The 18,326-nt window shown below is 31.8% G+C and overlaps 1 protein-coding gene across 6 annotated transcripts; it reads left to right on the top strand.

Annotated features, from left to right (window-relative positions):
* The first annotated feature begins 1,643 nt into the window (after positions 1–1,643).
* LOC126892794 (uncharacterized) lies at positions 1,644–15,145 on the top strand. Of its 6 annotated transcripts, none has more exons than XM_050662722.1 (3): positions 1,644–1,791; positions 6,043–6,456; positions 10,998–15,145. In XM_050662722.1, exon 3 carries the CDS (start codon positions 11,059–11,061, stop codon positions 13,339–13,341), a length of 2,283 nt encoding a protein of 760 aa, XP_050518679.1. In that variant the 5' UTR covers positions 1,644–1,791; positions 6,043–6,456; positions 10,998–11,058; the 3' UTR covers positions 13,342–15,145. The 6 variants fall into 6 exon arrangements, with proteins under 6 accessions (XP_050518679.1, XP_050518507.1, XP_050518627.1 ...); XM_050662550.1 differs by having other exon boundaries at positions 10,705–15,145; XM_050662822.1 differs by having other exon boundaries at positions 1,666–1,791; positions 6,336–6,456.
* Positions 15,146–18,326: the final 3,181 nt, after the last annotated feature.

The following is an 18,326-nucleotide window of genomic DNA, read 5'->3' as shown; positions in this document are numbered from 1 at the left end:
ATTCTTCTTTTTTCATCTATCTTTTCATTTCCATTCATATCAGGCAACTTCCAATATCCATTTATCCCAATTTAAAATAAAAAAATTTTTTCACATTTTGCATTTGTTTGATTTCAGTTACAATCACATACGTTCATAAAGTTTGTGCACTTAAATATATATCATTTAGTTCAGTCTATTTACTCCACTATCACCAATAGAAATCAATCTCATACTTTTCTATTTCATATACTCATTCAATTTAGATTCTTCTTTGCATACTGGACACCAACCCACAATTTGACCTATATTGGTAGCTCTCATTCTAATTATTTTATTCACTATTCCACGTTGGTAGACTATCAAGATACATTACTTCCAATTCATTCAGTCCTTTCAAAACTACATAAAGATGAATTGGACTTTATGTCACATAGTTTAATTTTATTATTTTATTACATACTCTCATTCATTTCACAATACTATATACAATCATATCCTTCACACATATATCTACCTCACTAACAGTAATCTTTAGTTATTTAATTTTGTTAACAACTATTTTCCAACTTTTAACAGACATAATTATTCATTACAATAGTATAATAATAAATTTAACACAACATATAGCCACCTTTTGTATATATACTGTTTTCTCGCAATATTCTACCATTTACCTTCAACCTGTTGTCTGCTTGCCTTGTTAGGCAACCAACATTTCATCACATAAAAACACTCTTAAATTCTGGTTTTCTCGGCTTGTTTAGCTTTGTTTTTCCATGCAAGTCTAATTATCTTACTATGTAGTGTATTTCCTTGTTTCCACAAACTTAACTTTCAACTCGTCATTTCACATCCGATGACGTCACAACTTAAACCACGTAATATATCTGCATTAAATTTAATGAATCTATAAGTTATTCTGGAATAGAGAGTTGCTAATTTAAACTTTACAGTAGATTTTATTATTCAAATAATTTAAATTATTTTTGCAGACAAACCTCCGCATTTTATTAAAAAATCCAAAATCAAATGAAACTTAACCAAAAATTGGCTTTATCTTGTCATGTCATGTCACCCTTGTCAAATTGTAAATCCACTTCATAATTTCTCAGTTGGTCTGTGCCCATTGAATTGGCAAGTACCTAGTATCTTCGAGCAGGGAACCATGGCACCCTTTTAGCATGTGTTCCACTTTATCCCATTAACATCGACTTGTAGTCATAACATTTTAACATATTACATTATGTAAACCATATATGATGATGTTAACACTATTTACGGTGTGCTAGTTTCAAAATACTCGGCAGGATGTAAGTATTCCCACACTTTTTTCATTTTAACAGTCACATTTTTAACCTTTTGCTTTAATCTAACGTGGAAATACTTCATTCTAGGCACTGAAGATGTTCTGTTTAGAACGAAAACGTTCTGCAATCGATGACATTTTATAGTTTTTAAATAAACGATTTTATACCAGAATACATCTCGAAGTTTTTACTTCTGTATTGGTTTTTTAAACTATGGTATACAGCCAAACTATTGGGATTTTCCCATTGATTTTTTATTAATGACAGTATGGTCAATTTGGCTCTTCAGTATTTGCGACTAGCAACACGACGAAACAACTTGAAACTCGATATATGGTTTATTCAACAGTGTCTCAAATTCAAAGTTTTTCCAACTTTTAGTATAGTCAGGACATCAAAAAATGTACCACCCAACATCAGGACTTCACTACAGATAAAACTTATGAAAAAAGAGATATGTTCACATTATAGTAAACTTAATTACATCAATTGTAAGCTTAAGGTAATGTATGATTCTTTGCTCGATATTATAGGATTCATTAACTTCAATAATTTTTTGACAGATGTGCATGACAAGGTAGATGCTTCTAACACAATTAAATTCAATAGAGTACATAACAAGCTTATTAATCTCATTAGAGACAAAACTGTATATGATCAAGCCTCTCAGGATAGAAATAACAATAAAAAGTTTTCAGATTTTCAATTCCACCCTAGAATAAAGAACCTTACCGATATCAGCTTTTCAACAGATGAAATTAAATTATTAAACTATGGTCTCAAATACTCCGTCCCTAAAGATTTATCTTTACACGATCTTGAGAGTCTATCTATTGAGACAGATGTAGTAATCCAAAACCTTTCATTATCTCTTTCGCAAAGAACGTCAACTAGAAATTCCTGTTACCGTTACATAAATAAATATAAAAATAAGATTTCTTCATCTTCAAATTCTTCTTCTTCTCAGAACTCTTCTTTTATTGATAATCTATCATTTAAACAAGCTCAATCTCATCTCAAAACTCTTAAATCAATTAAACATAAAATTGCTAATCACAACCTAATTTTTTCTAAAGCTGATAAAGGTAATTGTTTGGTTATTCTAGACCGTGATACTTACAACAATAAAGTTTCATCTTTTCTAGATGACAACCACTTCATTATTTTACCAACTGATCCTTCCAAGAGATTCATAAGTAAATTGAAAGATAACATCAAAAAACACTCTGAATTTTTATCCAATTATGAGGCCCCTTACAACAAACTGCCTGGCAACCCTCTTATTCCGAGGTTGTACGGTTTACCCAAGATACATAAAGTTGGAATTCCTATACGTCCTGTCGTCAGTTTCATTAACACTCCAGTTTCTATTTTATCAAAATTCATACTCAACACCTTAAAAAATTTAATCAACTTCACACCCCCGTTTTACTGTATCAAATTCATACCAATTAGTTGATAAACTTCAACTCATCAATCTCAATCCAGACATAACTATGCTTTCTTTTGATGTAAGCAACCTATTTACTTCAGTGCCCAAAATCGAAACTTTAAGTCTGGTAAAATCACTCTTAGTCAACAAGTCTTTTCAGCCCAATGTCATTTCACACCGATACTAGATATCCTTGAATTATGTCTATCTCAAGATTTCTTTCAATTCAACAACAAATTCTATAAACAACCAGATGGTTTAGCAATGGGCAGTTGCTTATCCCCATTCCTAGCTGATGTCTTTATGGATCATTTAGAGTCCAATCACATTATGAAAAATCCAGAAATTTTACATTGGTTTCGTTACGTAGATGACTGTTTGGTCTTCATCGCTGGACATCATGACTCAGCTCAACAACTACTTCTTAAAATTAACTCAATTCACCCTAATATCAAATTTACCATGGAACTAGAATCTTCTCAGGCCATTAATTTCCTTGATTTATCTATTACCAGACTTAACAACCAATTCAACTTTGGTATCTTTCGTAAACCCACCCAAACTGACCATGTAATTCATTTTTCTTCTAATCATCCTCTATCACACAAACTAGCAGCTTTCAGAAGCTTCATACACAGACTTTTCTCTATACCTATGTCAACAGATTCTTTCAACAAAGAACTCAACATTATAAAACAAATAGCTGTCAACAATGGTTACGATCCCTCTATAATAGATAAACTCATCCGTAAAAGAGAATCTAAATTGCTTCAAAATTCTGCTTTCCATCAGTCATCTTCCTCTTCTGCTATTTACAGGTCACTACCATATCATAACCCACATCTATCTGAAAAGATTAAACGTATTGTATCTAACTCTTCTGAGAATATACATATTTCTTTCAAAGTTGGAAATACCCTTGGCCACTTTTTGACAAATACTAAGGATACAATACACTATATGAATCGTAGTGGTGTTTATAGACTGACTTGTTCTGATTGTGATGCCTCTTACATCGGCAGGACTTACAGATCACTCTCAACCAGATCTGCTGAACATTCTAAAAGAGACACTACATCAGCCTTTTCCCATCATTTGAAAGTTAATAATCATCATCTCGACATCCCTGATGGTGTTAAATTAATTCATAACATCCAAGACAGAAACAATCTACGCCTGGATTTGTACGAGGACCTTGAGATTTCCAGAGACATGAGGACCAGCCCCAATTGCGTTAATCGTCAAACAACTTTAAATCGTCCTTTCACTCCTATCCATCGACAACTATTCCCTTAATCCAACCCTAGTTTTCTCTCATTTTTCCTCTCACCCCCCTAACCCTATACTCCTATTCTCCATTTCCCCCTCCCCCTCTTTTTCCACTACCCCACTAGTTTATAACAGTCTTCTCTTTCCATACTAATCACCCATTAACACATATCTCAACTTGCATTTCTTTTCAACTTCATTGCTGCCTCCCCCACTATCCCATCCCTCACACAGTTTTGATTCTTCTATTTTCCTATCCTTCATATTTTTCTCCACTCCTAGTCATTTCTGGTTTGACCTTGTGTCTCTGTCTCTTTTTCAGGTCCTCTATATCTCATCTCACCATTTCTTTCATAATTTATTTAAATGCCTCTTATTATTATTAATCCTTAAATCGGTCTGGTTTATTGTCTCTTTGGAATGTTCTTCACACTCACTTATCCTGTTGCCTGTTATGTTACTTACTCATTTTCTCTCATCTCCGCTTACAATAATAAAAAACACCATACATCCAATCACTCTGGTCTGTCATATATATCACTTTCCTTACTTAGTAACATTCTGTCACTGCTTTCTTTTTAGATTCTTAGACTTTACTTAACAATAGGATACTGCACACCTATATCCATTACGACCCATTCAGTCAAACTTCTTTCATAAGTTTTATTGCATTCACTATTCTTCTTTTTTCATCTATCTTTTCATTTCCATTCATATCAGGCAACTTCCAATATCCATTTATCCCAATTTAAAATAAAAAAATTTTTTCACATTTTGCATTTGTTTGATTTCAGTTACAATCACATACGTTCATAAAGTTTGTGCACTTAAATATATATCATTTAGTTCAGTCTATTTACTCCACTATCACCAATAGAAATCAATCTCATACTTTTCTATTTCATATACTCATTCAATTTAGATTCTTCTTTGCATACTGACACCAACCCACAATTTGACCTATATTGGTAGCTCTCATTCTAATTATTTTATTCACTATTCCACGTTGGTAGACTATCAAGATACATTACTTCCAATTCATTCAGTCCTTTCAAAACTACATAAAGATGAATTGGACTTTATGTCACATAGTTTAATTTTATTATTTTATTACATACTCTCATTCATTTCACAATACTATATACAATCATATCCTTCACACATATATCTACCTCACTAACAGTAATCTTTAGTTATTTAATTTTGTTAACAACTATTTTCCAACTTTTAACAGACATAATTATTCATTACAATAGTATAATAATAAATTTAACACAACATATAGCCACCTTTTGTATATATACTGTTTTCTCGCAATATTCTACCATTTACCTTCAACCTGTTGTCTGCTTGCCTTGTTAGGCAACCAACATTTCATCACATAAAAACACTCTTAAATTCTGGTTTTCTCGGCTTGTTTAGCTTTGTTTTTCCATGCAAGTCTAATTATCTTACTATGTAGTGTATTTCCTTGTTTCCACAAACTTAACTTTCAACTCGTCATTTCACATCCGATGACGTCACAACTTAAACCACGTAATATATCTGCATTAAATTTAATGAATCTATAAGTTATTCTGGAATAGAGAGTTGCTAATTTAAACTTTACAGTAGATTTTATTATTCAAATAATTTAAATTATTTTTGCAGACAAACCTCCGCATTTTATTAAAAAATCCAAAATCAAATGAAACTTTAACCAAAAATTGGCTTTATCTTGTCATGTCATGTCACCCTTGTCAAATTGTAAATCCACTTCATAATTTCTCAGTTGGTCTGTGCCCATTGAATTGGCAAGTACCTAGTATCTTCGAGCAGGGAACCATGGCACCCTTTTAGCATGTGTTCCACTTTATCCATTAACATCGACTTGTAGTCATAACATTTTAACATATTACATTATGTAAACCATATATGATGATGTTAACACTATTTACGGTGTGCTAGTTTCAAAATACTCGGCAGGATGTAAGTATTCCCACACTTTTTTCATTTTAACAGTCACATTTTTAACCTTTTGCTTTAATCTAACGTGGAAATACTTCATTCTAGGCACTGAAGATGTTCTGTTTAGAACGAAAACGTTCTGCAATCGATGACATTTTATAGTTTTTAAATAAACGATTTTATACCAGAATACATCTCGAAGTTTTTACTTCTGTATTGGTTTTTTAAACTATGGTATACAGCCAACTATTGGGATTTTCCCATTGATTTTTTATTAATGACAGTATGGTCAATTTGGCTCTTCAGTATTTGCGACTAGCAACACGACGAAACAACTTGAAACTCGATATATGGTTTATTCAACAGTGTCTCAAATTCAAAGTTTTTCCAACTTTTAGTATAGTCAGGACATCAAAAAATGTACCACCCAACATCAGGACTTCACTACAGATAAAACTTATGAAAAAAGAGATATGTTCACATTATAGTAAACTTAATTACATCAATTGTAAGCTTAAGGTAATGTATGATTCTTTGCTCGATATTATAGGATTCATTAACTTCAATAATTTTTTGACAGATGTGCATGACAAGGTAGATGCTTCTAACACAATTAAATTCAATAGAGTACATAACAAGCTTATTAATCTCATTAGAGACAAAACTGTATATGATCAAGCCTCTCAGGATAGAAATAACAATAAAAAGTTTTCAGATTTTCAATTCCACCCTAGAATAAAGAACCTTACCGATATCAGCTTTTCAACAGATGAAATTAAATTATTAAACTATGGTCTCAAATACTCCGTCCCTAAAGATTTATCTTTACACGATCTTGAGAGTCTATCTATTGAGACAGATGTAGTAATCCAAAACCTTTCATTATCTCTTTCGCAAAGAACGTCAACTAGAAATTCCTGTTACCGTTACATAAATAAATATAAAAATAAGATTTCTTCATCTTCAAATTCTTCTTCTTCTCAGAACTCTTCTTTTATTGATAATCTATCATTTAAACAAGCTCAATCTCATCTCAAAACTCTTAAATCAATTAAACATAAAATTGCTAATCACAACCTAATTTTTTCTAAAGCTGATAAAGGTAATTGTTTGGTTATTCTAGACCGTGATACTTACAACAATAAAGTTTCATCTTTTCTAGATGACAACCACTTCATTATTTTACCAACTGATCCTTCCAAGAGATTCATAAGTAAATTGAAAGATAACATCAAAAAACACTCTGAATTTTTATCCAATTATGAGGCCCCTTACAACAAACTGCCTGGCAACCCTCTTATTCCGAGGTTGTACGGTTTACCCAAGATACATAAAGTTGGAATTCCTATACGTCCTGTCGTCAGTTTCATTAACACTCCAGTTTCTATTTTATCAAAATTCATACTCAACACCTTAAAAAATTTAATCAACTTCACACCCCGTTTTACTGTATCAAATTCATACCAATTAGTTGATAAACTTCAACTCATCAATCTCAATCCAGACATAACTATGCTTTCTTTTGATGTAAGCAACCTATTTACTTCAGTGCCCAAAATCGAAACTTTAAGTCTGGTAAAATCACTCTTAGTCAACAAGTCTTTTCAGCCCAATGTCATTTCACCGATACTAGATATCCTTGAATTATGTCTATCTCAAGATTTCTTTCAATTCAACAACAAATTCTATAAACAACCAGATGGTTTAGCAATGGGCAGTTGCTTATCCCCATTCCTAGCTGATGTCTTTATGGATCATTTAGAGTCCAATCACATTATGAAAAATCCAGAAATTTTACATTGGTTTCGTTACGTAGATGACTGTTTGGTCTTCATCGCTGGACATCATGACTCAGCTCAACAACTACTTCTTAAAATTAACTCAATTCACCCTAATATCAAATTTACCATGGAACTAGAATCTTCTCAGGCCATTAATTTCCTTGATTTATCTATTACCAGACTTAACAACCAATTCAACTTTGGTATCTTTCGTAAACCCACCCAAACTGACCATGTAATTCATTTTTCTTCTAATCATCCTCTATCACACAAACTAGCAGCTTTCAGAAGCTTCATACACAGACTTTTCTCTATACCTATGTCAACAGATTCTTTCAACAAAGAACTCAACATTATAAAACAAATAGCTGTCAACAATGGTTACGATCCCTCTATAATAGATAAACTCATCCGTAAAAGAGAATCTAAATTGCTTCAAAATTCTGCTTTCCATCAGTCATCTTCCTCTTCTGCTATTTACAGGTCACTACCATATCATAACCCACATCTATCTGAAAAGATTAAACGTATTGTATCTAACTCTTCTGAGAATATACATATTTCTTTCAAAGTTGGAAATACCCTTGGCCACTTTTTGACAAATACTAAGGATACAATACACTATATGAATCGTAGTGGTGTTTATAGACTGACTTGTTCTGATTGTGATGCCTCTTACATCGGCAGGACTTACAGATCACTCTCAACCAGATCTGCTGAACATTCTAAAAGAGACACTACATCAGCCTTTTCCCATCATTTGAAAGTTAATAATCATCATCTCGACATCCCTGATGGTGTTAAATTAATTCATAACATCCAAGACAGAAACAATCTACGCCTGGATTTGTACGAGGACCTTGAGATTTCCAGAGACATGAGGACCAGCCCCAATTGCGTTAATCGTCAAACAACTTTAAATCGTCCTTTCACTCCTATCCATCGACAACTATTCCCTTAATCCAACCCTAGTTTTCTCTCATTTTTCCTCTCACCCCCCTAACCCTATACTCCTATTCTCCATTTCCCCCTCCCCCTCTTTTTCCACTACCCCACTAGTTTATAACAGTCTTCTCTTTCCATACTAATCACCCATTAACACATATCTCAACTTGCATTTCTTTTCAACTTCATTGCTGCCTCCCCCACTATCCCATCCCTCACACAGTTTTGATTCTTCTATTTTCCTATCCTTCATATTTTTCTCCACTCCTAGTCATTTCTGGTTTGACCTTGTGTCTCTGTCTCTTTTTCAGGTCCTCTATATCTCATCTCACCATTTCTTTCATAATTTATTTAAATGCCTCTTATTATTATTAATCCTTAAATCGGTCTGGTTTATTGTCTCTTTGGAATGTTCTTCACACTCACTTATCCTGTTGCCTGTTATGTTACTTACTCATTTTCTCTCATCTCCGCTTACAATAATAAAAAACACCATACATCCAATCACTCTGGTCTGTCATATATATCACTTTCCTTACTTAGTAACATTCTGTCACTGCTTTCTTTTTAGATTCTTAGACTTTACTTAACAATAGGATACTGCACACCTATATCCATTACGACCCATTCAGTCAAACTTCTTTCATAAGTTTTATTGCATTCACTATTCTTCTTTTTTCATCTATCTTTTCATTTCCATTCATATCAGGCAACTTCCAATATCCATTTATCCCAATTTAAAATAAAAAAATTTTTTCACATTTTGCATTTGTTTGATTTCAGTTACAATCACATACGTTCATAAAGTTTGTGCACTTAAATATATATCATTTAGTTCAGTCTATTTACTCCACTATCACCAATAGAAATCAATCTCATACTTTTCTATTTCATATACTCATTCAATTTAGATTCTTCTTTGCATACTGACACCAACCCACAATTTGACCTATATTGGTAGCTCTCATTCTAATTATTTTATTCACTATTCCACGTTGGTAGACTATCAAGATACATTACTTCCAATTCATTCAGTCCTTTCAAAACTACATAAAGATGAATTGGACTTTATGTCACATAGTTTAATTTTATTATTTTATTACATACTCTCATTCATTTCACAATACTATATACAATCATATCCTTCACACATATATCTACCTCACTAACAGTAATCTTTAGTTATTTAATTTTGTTAACAACTATTTTCCAACTTTTAACAGACATAATTATTCATTACAATAGTATAATAATAAATTTAACACAACATATAGCCACCTTTTGTATATATACTGTTTTCTCGCAATATTCTACCATTTACCTTCAACCTGTTGTCTGCTTGCCTTGTTAGGCAACCAACATTTCATCACATAAAAACACTCTTAAATTCTGGTTTTCTCGGCTTGTTTAGCTTTGTTTTTCCATGCAAGTCTAATTATCTTACTATGTAGTGTATTTCCTTGTTTCCACAAACTTAACTTTCAACTCGTCATTTCACATCCGATGACGTCACAACTTAAACCACGTAATATATCTGCATTAAATTTAATGAATCTATAAGTTATTCTGGAATAGAGAGTTGCTAATTTAAACTTTACAGTAGATTTTATTATTCAAATAATTTAAATTATTTTTGCAGACAAACCTCCGCATTTTATTAAAAAATCCAAAATCAAATGAAACTTTAACCAAAAATTGGCTTTATCTTGTCATGTCATGTCACCCTTGTCAAATTGTAAATCCACTTCATAATTTCTCAGTTGGTCTGTGCCCATTGAATTGGCAAGTACCTAGTATCTTCGAGCAGGGAACCATGGCACCCTTTTAGCATGTGTTCCACTTTATCCATTAACATCGACTTGTAGTCATAACATTTTAACATATTACATTATGTAAACCATATATGATGATGTTAACACTATTTACGGTGTGCTAGTTTCAAAATACTCGGCAGGATGTAAGTATTCCCACACTTTTTTCATTTTAACAGTCACATTTTTAACCTTTTGCTTTAATCTAACGTGGAAATACTTCATTCTAGGCACTGAAGATGTTCTGTTTAGAACGAAAACGTTCTGCAATCGATGACATTTTATAGTTTTTAAATAAACGATTTTATACCAGAATACATCTCGAAGTTTTTACTTCTGTATTGGTTTTTTAAACTATGGTATACAGCCAACTATTGGGATTTTCCCATTGATTTTTTATTAATGACAGTATGGTCAATTTGGCTCTTCAGTATTTGCGACTAGCAACACGACGAAACAACTTGAAACTCGATATATGGTTTATTCAACAGTGTCTCAAATTCAAAGTTTTTCCAACTTTTAGTATAGTCAGGACATCAAAAAATGTACCACCCAACATCAGGACTTCACTACAGATAAAACTTATGAAAAAAGAGATATGTTCACATTATAGTAAACTTAATTACATCAATTGTAAGCTTAAGGTAATGTATGATTCTTTGCTCGATATTATAGGATTCATTAACTTCAATAATTTTTTGACAGATGTGCATGACAAGGTAGATGCTTCTAACACAATTAAATTCAATAGAGTACATAACAAGCTTATTAATCTCATTAGAGACAAAACTGTATATGATCAAGCCTCTCAGGATAGAAATAACAATAAAAAGTTTTCAGATTTTCAATTCCACCCTAGAATAAAGAACCTTACCGATATCAGCTTTTCAACAGATGAAATTAAATTATTAAACTATGGTCTCAAATACTCCGTCCCTAAAGATTTATCTTTACACGATCTTGAGAGTCTATCTATTGAGACAGATGTAGTAATCCAAAACCTTTCATTATCTCTTTCGCAAAGAACGTCAACTAGAAATTCCTGTTACCGTTACATAAATAAATATAAAAATAAGATTTCTTCATCTTCAAATTCTTCTTCTTCTCAGAACTCTTCTTTTATTGATAATCTATCATTTAAACAAGCTCAATCTCATCTCAAAACTCTTAAATCAATTAAACATAAAATTGCTAATCACAACCTAATTTTTTCTAAAGCTGATAAAGGTAATTGTTTGGTTATTCTAGACCGTGATACTTACAACAATAAAGTTTCATCTTTTCTAGATGACAACCACTTCATTATTTTACCAACTGATCCTTCCAAGAGATTCATAAGTAAATTGAAAGATAACATCAAAAAACACTCTGAATTTTTATCCAATTATGAGGCCCCTTACAACAAACTGCCTGGCAACCCTCTTATTCCGAGGTTGTACGGTTTACCCAAGATACATAAAGTTGGAATTCCTATACGTCCTGTCGTCAGTTTCATTAACACTCCAGTTTCTATTTTATCAAAATTCATACTCAACACCTTAAAAAATTTAATCAACTTCACACCCCGTTTTACTGTATCAAATTCATACCAATTAGTTGATAAACTTCAACTCATCAATCTCAATCCAGACATAACTATGCTTTCTTTTGATGTAAGCAACCTATTTACTTCAGTGCCCAAAATCGAAACTTTAAGTCTGGTAAAATCACTCTTAGTCAACAAGTCTTTTCAGCCCAATGTCATTTCACCGATACTAGATATCCTTGAATTATGTCTATCTCAAGATTTCTTTCAATTCAACAACAAATTCTATAAACAACCAGATGGTTTAGCAATGGGCAGTTGCTTATCCCCATTCCTAGCTGATGTCTTTATGGATCATTTAGAGTCCAATCACATTATGAAAAATCCAGAAATTTTACATTGGTTTCGTTACGTAGATGACTGTTTGGTCTTCATCGCTGGACATCATGACTCAGCTCAACAACTACTTCTTAAAATTAACTCAATTCACCCTAATATCAAATTTACCATGGAACTAGAATCTTCTCAGGCCATTAATTTCCTTGATTTATCTATTACCAGACTTAACAACCAATTCAACTTTGGTATCTTTCGTAAACCCACCCAAACTGACCATGTAATTCATTTTTCTTCTAATCATCCTCTATCACACAAACTAGCAGCTTTCAGAAGCTTCATACACAGACTTTTCTCTATACCTATGTCAACAGATTCTTTCAACAAAGAACTCAACATTATAAAACAAATAGCTGTCAACAATGGTTACGATCCCTCTATAATAGATAAACTCATCCGTAAAAGAGAATCTAAATTGCTTCAAAATTCTGCTTTCCATCAGTCATCTTCCTCTTCTGCTATTTACAGGTCACTACCATATCATAACCCACATCTATCTGAAAAGATTAAACGTATTGTATCTAACTCTTCTGAGAATATACATATTTCTTTCAAAGTTGGAAATACCCTTGGCCACTTTTTGACAAATACTAAGGATACAATACACTATATGAATCGTAGTGGTGTTTATAGACTGACTTGTTCTGATTGTGATGCCTCTTACATCGGCAGGACTTACAGATCACTCTCAACCAGATCTGCTGAACATTCTAAAAGAGACACTACATCAGCCTTTTCCCATCATTTGAAAGTTAATAATCATCATCTCGACATCCCTGATGGTGTTAAATTAATTCATAACATCCAAGACAGAAACAATCTACGCCTGGATTTGTACGAGGACCTTGAGATTTCCAGAGACATGAGGACCAGCCCCAATTGCGTTAATCGTCAAACAACTTTAAATCGTCCTTTCACTCCTATCCATCGACAACTATTCCCTTAATCCAACCCTAGTTTTCTCTCATTTTTCCTCTCACCCCCCTAACCCTATACTCCTATTCTCCATTTCCCCCTCCCCCTCTTTTTCCACTACCCCACTAGTTTATAACAGTCTTCTCTTTCCATACTAATCACCCATTAACACATATCTCAACTTGCATTTCTTTTCAACTTCATTGCTGCCTCCCCCACTATCCCATCCCTCACACAGTTTTGATTCTTCTATTTTCCTATCCTTCATATTTTTCTCCACTCCTAGTCATTTCTGGTTTGACCTTGTGTCTCTGTCTCTTTTTCAGGTCCTCTATATCTCATCTCACCATTTCTTTCATAATTTATTTAAATGCCTCTTATTATTATTAATCCTTAAATCGGTCTGGTTTATTGTCTCTTTGGAATGTTCTTCACACTCACTTATCCTGTTGCCTGTTATGTTACTTACTCATTTTCTCTCATCTCCGCTTACAATAATAAAAAACACCATACATCCAATCACTCTGGTCTGTCATATATATCACTTTCCTTACTTAGTAACATTCTGTCACTGCTTTCTTTTTAGATTCTTAGACTTTACTTAACAATAGGATACTGCACACCTATATCCATTACGACCCATTCAGTCAAACTTCTTTCATAAGTTTTATTGCATTCACTATTCTTCTTTTTTCATCTATCTTTTCATTTCCATTCATATCAGGCAACTTCCAATATCCATTTATCCCAATTTAAAATAAAAAAATTTTTTCACATTTTGCATTTGTTTGATTTCAGTTACAATCACATACGTTCATAAAGTTTGTGCACTTAAATATATATCATTTAGTTCAGTCTATTTACTCCACTATCACCAATAGAAATCAATCTCATACTTTTCTATTTCATATACTCATTCAATTTAGATTCTTCTTTGCATACTGACACCAACCCACAATTTGACCTATATTGGTAGCTCTCATTCTAATTATTTTATTCACTATTCCACGTTGGTAGACTATCAAGATACATTACTTCCAATTCATTCAGTCCTTTCAAAACTACATAAAGATGAATTGGACTTTATGTCACATAGTTTAATTTTATTATTTTATTACATACTCTCATTCATTTCACAATACTATATACAATCATATCCTTCACACATATATCTACCTCACTAACAGTAATCTTTAGTTATTTAATTTTGTTAACAACTATTTTCCAACTTTTAACAGACATAATTATTCATTACAATAGTATAATAATAAATTTAACACAACATATAGCCACCTTTTGTATATATACTGTTTTCTCGCAATATTCTACCATTTACCTTCAACCTGTTGTCTGCTTGCCTTGTTAGGCAACCAACATTTCATCACATAAAAACACTCTTAAATTCTGGTTTTCTCGGCTTGTTTAGCTTTGTTTTTCCATGCAAGTCTAATTATCTTACTATGTAGTGTATTTCCTTGTTTCCACAAACTTAACTTTCAACTCGTCATTTCACATCCGATGACGTCACAACTTAAACCACGTAATATATCTGCATTAAATTTAATGAATCTATAAGTTATTCTGGAATAGAGAGTTGCTAATTTAAACTTTACAGTAGATTTTATTATTCAAATAATTTAAATTATTTTTGCAGACAAACCTCCGCATTTTATTAAAAAATCCAAAATCAAATGAAACTTTAACCAAAAATTGGCTTTATCTTGTCATGTCATGTCACCCTTGTCAAATTGTAAATCCACTTCATAATTTCTCAGTTGGTCTGTGCCCATTGAATTGGCAAGTACCTAGTATCTTCGAGCAGGGAACCATGGCACCCTTTTAGCATGTGTTCCACTTTATCCATTAACATCGACTTGTAGTCATAACATTTTAACATATTACATTATGTAAACCATATATGATGATGTTAACACTATTTACGGTGTGCTAGTTTCAAAATACTCGGCAGGATGTAAGTATTCCCACACTTTTTTCATTTTAACAGTCACATTTTTAACCTTTTGCTTTAATCTAACGTGGAAATACTTCATTCTAGGCACTGAAGATGTTCTGTTTAGAACGAAAACGTTCTGCAATCGATGACATTTTATAGTTTTTAAATAAACGATTTTATACCAGAATACATCTCGAAGTTTTTACTTCTGTATTGGTTTTTTAAACTATGGTATACAGCCAACTATTGGGATTTTCCCATTGATTTTTTTTTTTTTTTTTTTTTTTTTTTTTTTTTTTGATTTAAATTATTAATATAGACTCTATACTCACTAAATCTTAATTTTTTTAGATATTTTACTTAACTTCATTTATTATGGCTTGGTACTTGCTAATTTGCTTATAACACCTTTTTCATTTTATTTTTTAACTTTTATAACATATTAGTGGCTAATAAGTTAATAAAATATGTATATTTATATTCTTGTGTTACTCAACACATTATTTTGCTTTCTAAACAAGCAGATCACAGAAAATTTTTAAGGGGTGCTGTGAGCACCCCACGTGGCAGTTGGCACCTTGCAAAGCCACGTGACAGGTCCCGGATTAACATTGAAAGTATACCGGATTTGAAGCTTAATATTATATTTATTTATATATTTTGGTAGAAACTTGAATTTTATGAATATTGCACATTTATTTAGTAAAATTATATTTTAATAAATTTAAAAAATAACAATAAAAAGGCTACAAAGTCAAAATATGCAACAGAAAAAAAGTTACGCGACCTTATAGACGAGTGGTACGTGGTACTCCCCCCAAAAAAAGAAACGCTCATTTCTCGAGATATCAACCACGGTGTGGTGAATGGCTAATTTTGGTCTTACTTTATACTTTTTATGGTGCTGAAAACGAAAATGAGTTTTATTTTGAATTTTGGATGGGGAAACATTGTCAAAATCGCAATTTTACCCTAAAAATAAAAAAAAATGAAATCACGTTTTTCTTAAAATTAAAAGTTACTCCACTTTTTTTCTATAAAACCTTTTTGTTCTCTGTACCCTAGATTTAAGCTTAAAATTAATTAAACAGCTAAATTTCAAATTTTGTTACTCAACTTTTGCGATTAAACTTTGCAATTCAAGAATCTGCACCTTTTACTTCAAACAATCTATAACTTTCTTTATGGCAAGACAGAAATATTGAAGCAGGTCCCATTGTCTTCAAAAGTGAGAAATATATACTATAAAATTATCAGAAAAAATATTACAATGGAAAAGAATTGTAGCAAATTAAACTCAAAAAAACGTGATTTTTTTTTATTTTTAGGGTAAAGTTGCGATTTTGATAATGTTCCCCCACGTAAAATTCAAAACAACCCTAATTTTAGTTTTCAGCACCATCAAAAATATGTATAAAGTATGACCAAAATTAGTATCAGTATCTCGAGAAATAAGGTTTTTTTGGGGTGTGCCGCTTGTCTATAAAGTCCCATAACATTTTTCCTATTGCATATTTTCAATTAAATTTTTTTGGAAAACTTCTTCATAAATTATATTTTATTTCTGTGTTAATCAAAATTATAAACTAAGAAGTTTGTCACTCCACTTTTTCCAGTAAACATGAAACTAACGAAATCTGACGACAAAATGTTTAAAAATTAACAACTTCTCTTTTAACGTGTTAAGTCATTTTGGACATATCTCATTGTTATCTAAATGCTTCAAAGATAACACAGTAAAATTTTCAAAAGGAAATATTTACAGCGACCAAAAATACAGTGAGTTAAAATTGAAAAATCATCAAAATTGATTTTTCGCATTTTTGCATAAAATTTGATTTTTGAACATGTTCCACTAATTCTAGAAAAAAATTAACTCTATATTCGGATTCAGAGACCTCGAAAACGTAAGAAATGACAAAAATTTGTCATTCACCTTAAAGTGGATTTTTGTGGTCGGGATAACGTAATTTTAATAGTTGCTGCCGCATGCCGGTCGCCAAGCGCTCCCACTATTCAGTCAGTCGACTACGCCTGCTATTTTTTTACTTTAGTCGGAACGCAAAATACTCTGTTTTCATAACACTCCTATTTAAACAACTTTTAACATTTTTTCTTACTAAAAACTTTGTTAAAAACTTTGACCTTTCTTATAAAAGATCGGTTAATTTCAGCTCTTAGTGTTGTTAATTAACGTAACAGTGATTTTTCCAAAAAAAGGGGCTATCTCAAACCCCAAGGGTCGTTGGACCTAAAAATTTTTTTTGAAAGTTGTGTATTTTAACCAGCTCTCCGTATTTTTTATTGCCATTTAATTTGATCTAATTTCTACGAAATTATTGTAATTGTTTGTAAGCTTAAAAACTGCTATTTATTAACAAATAATTTTGTGTACGTATATGTAATTTTTTTTTTTATTTTTTTTCATAAGCTGTTAGTATACATCTTAGCGAAGGAAATGAGTCCCGGATTATTGAGATACATTCATCCATGTTAATTGGACCAGCCTCAGAAATTAGCCCGTTTTTCAAAAAATTTTAAAAACAAATTCAATTTTACGAAAACCATTTAACAGATCTCGACCATTTTTTGCACACCATTCAAACACCATAGTGCCCTCAATTTTGGGTATATTAAAACGTATTTTAACAAACAATAAAATTGTTATTAACTATAATCTAAAACAGTGATTTTGTCATCCGTTTTGAAATAACTTTTTTGTTTATTAACCGATTTTTATTTAGCGTATCTCATTCGATGTACCTTTTTTTTCTGAGAAAGTTACCTGTGGACGTCATATTTCTAAATAAACAAGTTTTTAAGTTATGAGCAAAAAACTAAGTTTGACGTTTTGATTGCTTATTTAAAAAATGTTCCACTAAAAAATTGATGAATCCCAAGATGGTAGTCTTTTTGTAATATCTCATACTACACATTTCAACTGTCAAACCTCGTCTATTCCGTTATGTCTAGTAAAAACCTAACTTGATTGGCCTACTAATGTATTTATCCAATACGCCATTTCTGAGGTACCTATAGATATTGCATATAAAATTTTATTA

Source organism: Diabrotica virgifera, chromosome 1 (genome assembly GCF_917563875.1).
Source record: "Diabrotica virgifera virgifera chromosome 1, PGI_DIABVI_V3a".
NCBI classification, from domain to species: Eukaryota; Metazoa; Arthropoda; class Insecta; order Coleoptera; family Chrysomelidae; genus Diabrotica; species Diabrotica virgifera.
The sequence above is the reverse complement of the archived record's forward strand: the minus strand, read 5'-3'. Positions and strand labels throughout refer to the sequence as shown.

Coding starts and splice junctions, on each gene's coding strand:
- LOC126892794 (XM_050662670.1), top strand. CDS start 10,885: ATGGTCAATTTGGCTCTTCAGTATTTGCGACTAGCAACACGACGAAAC.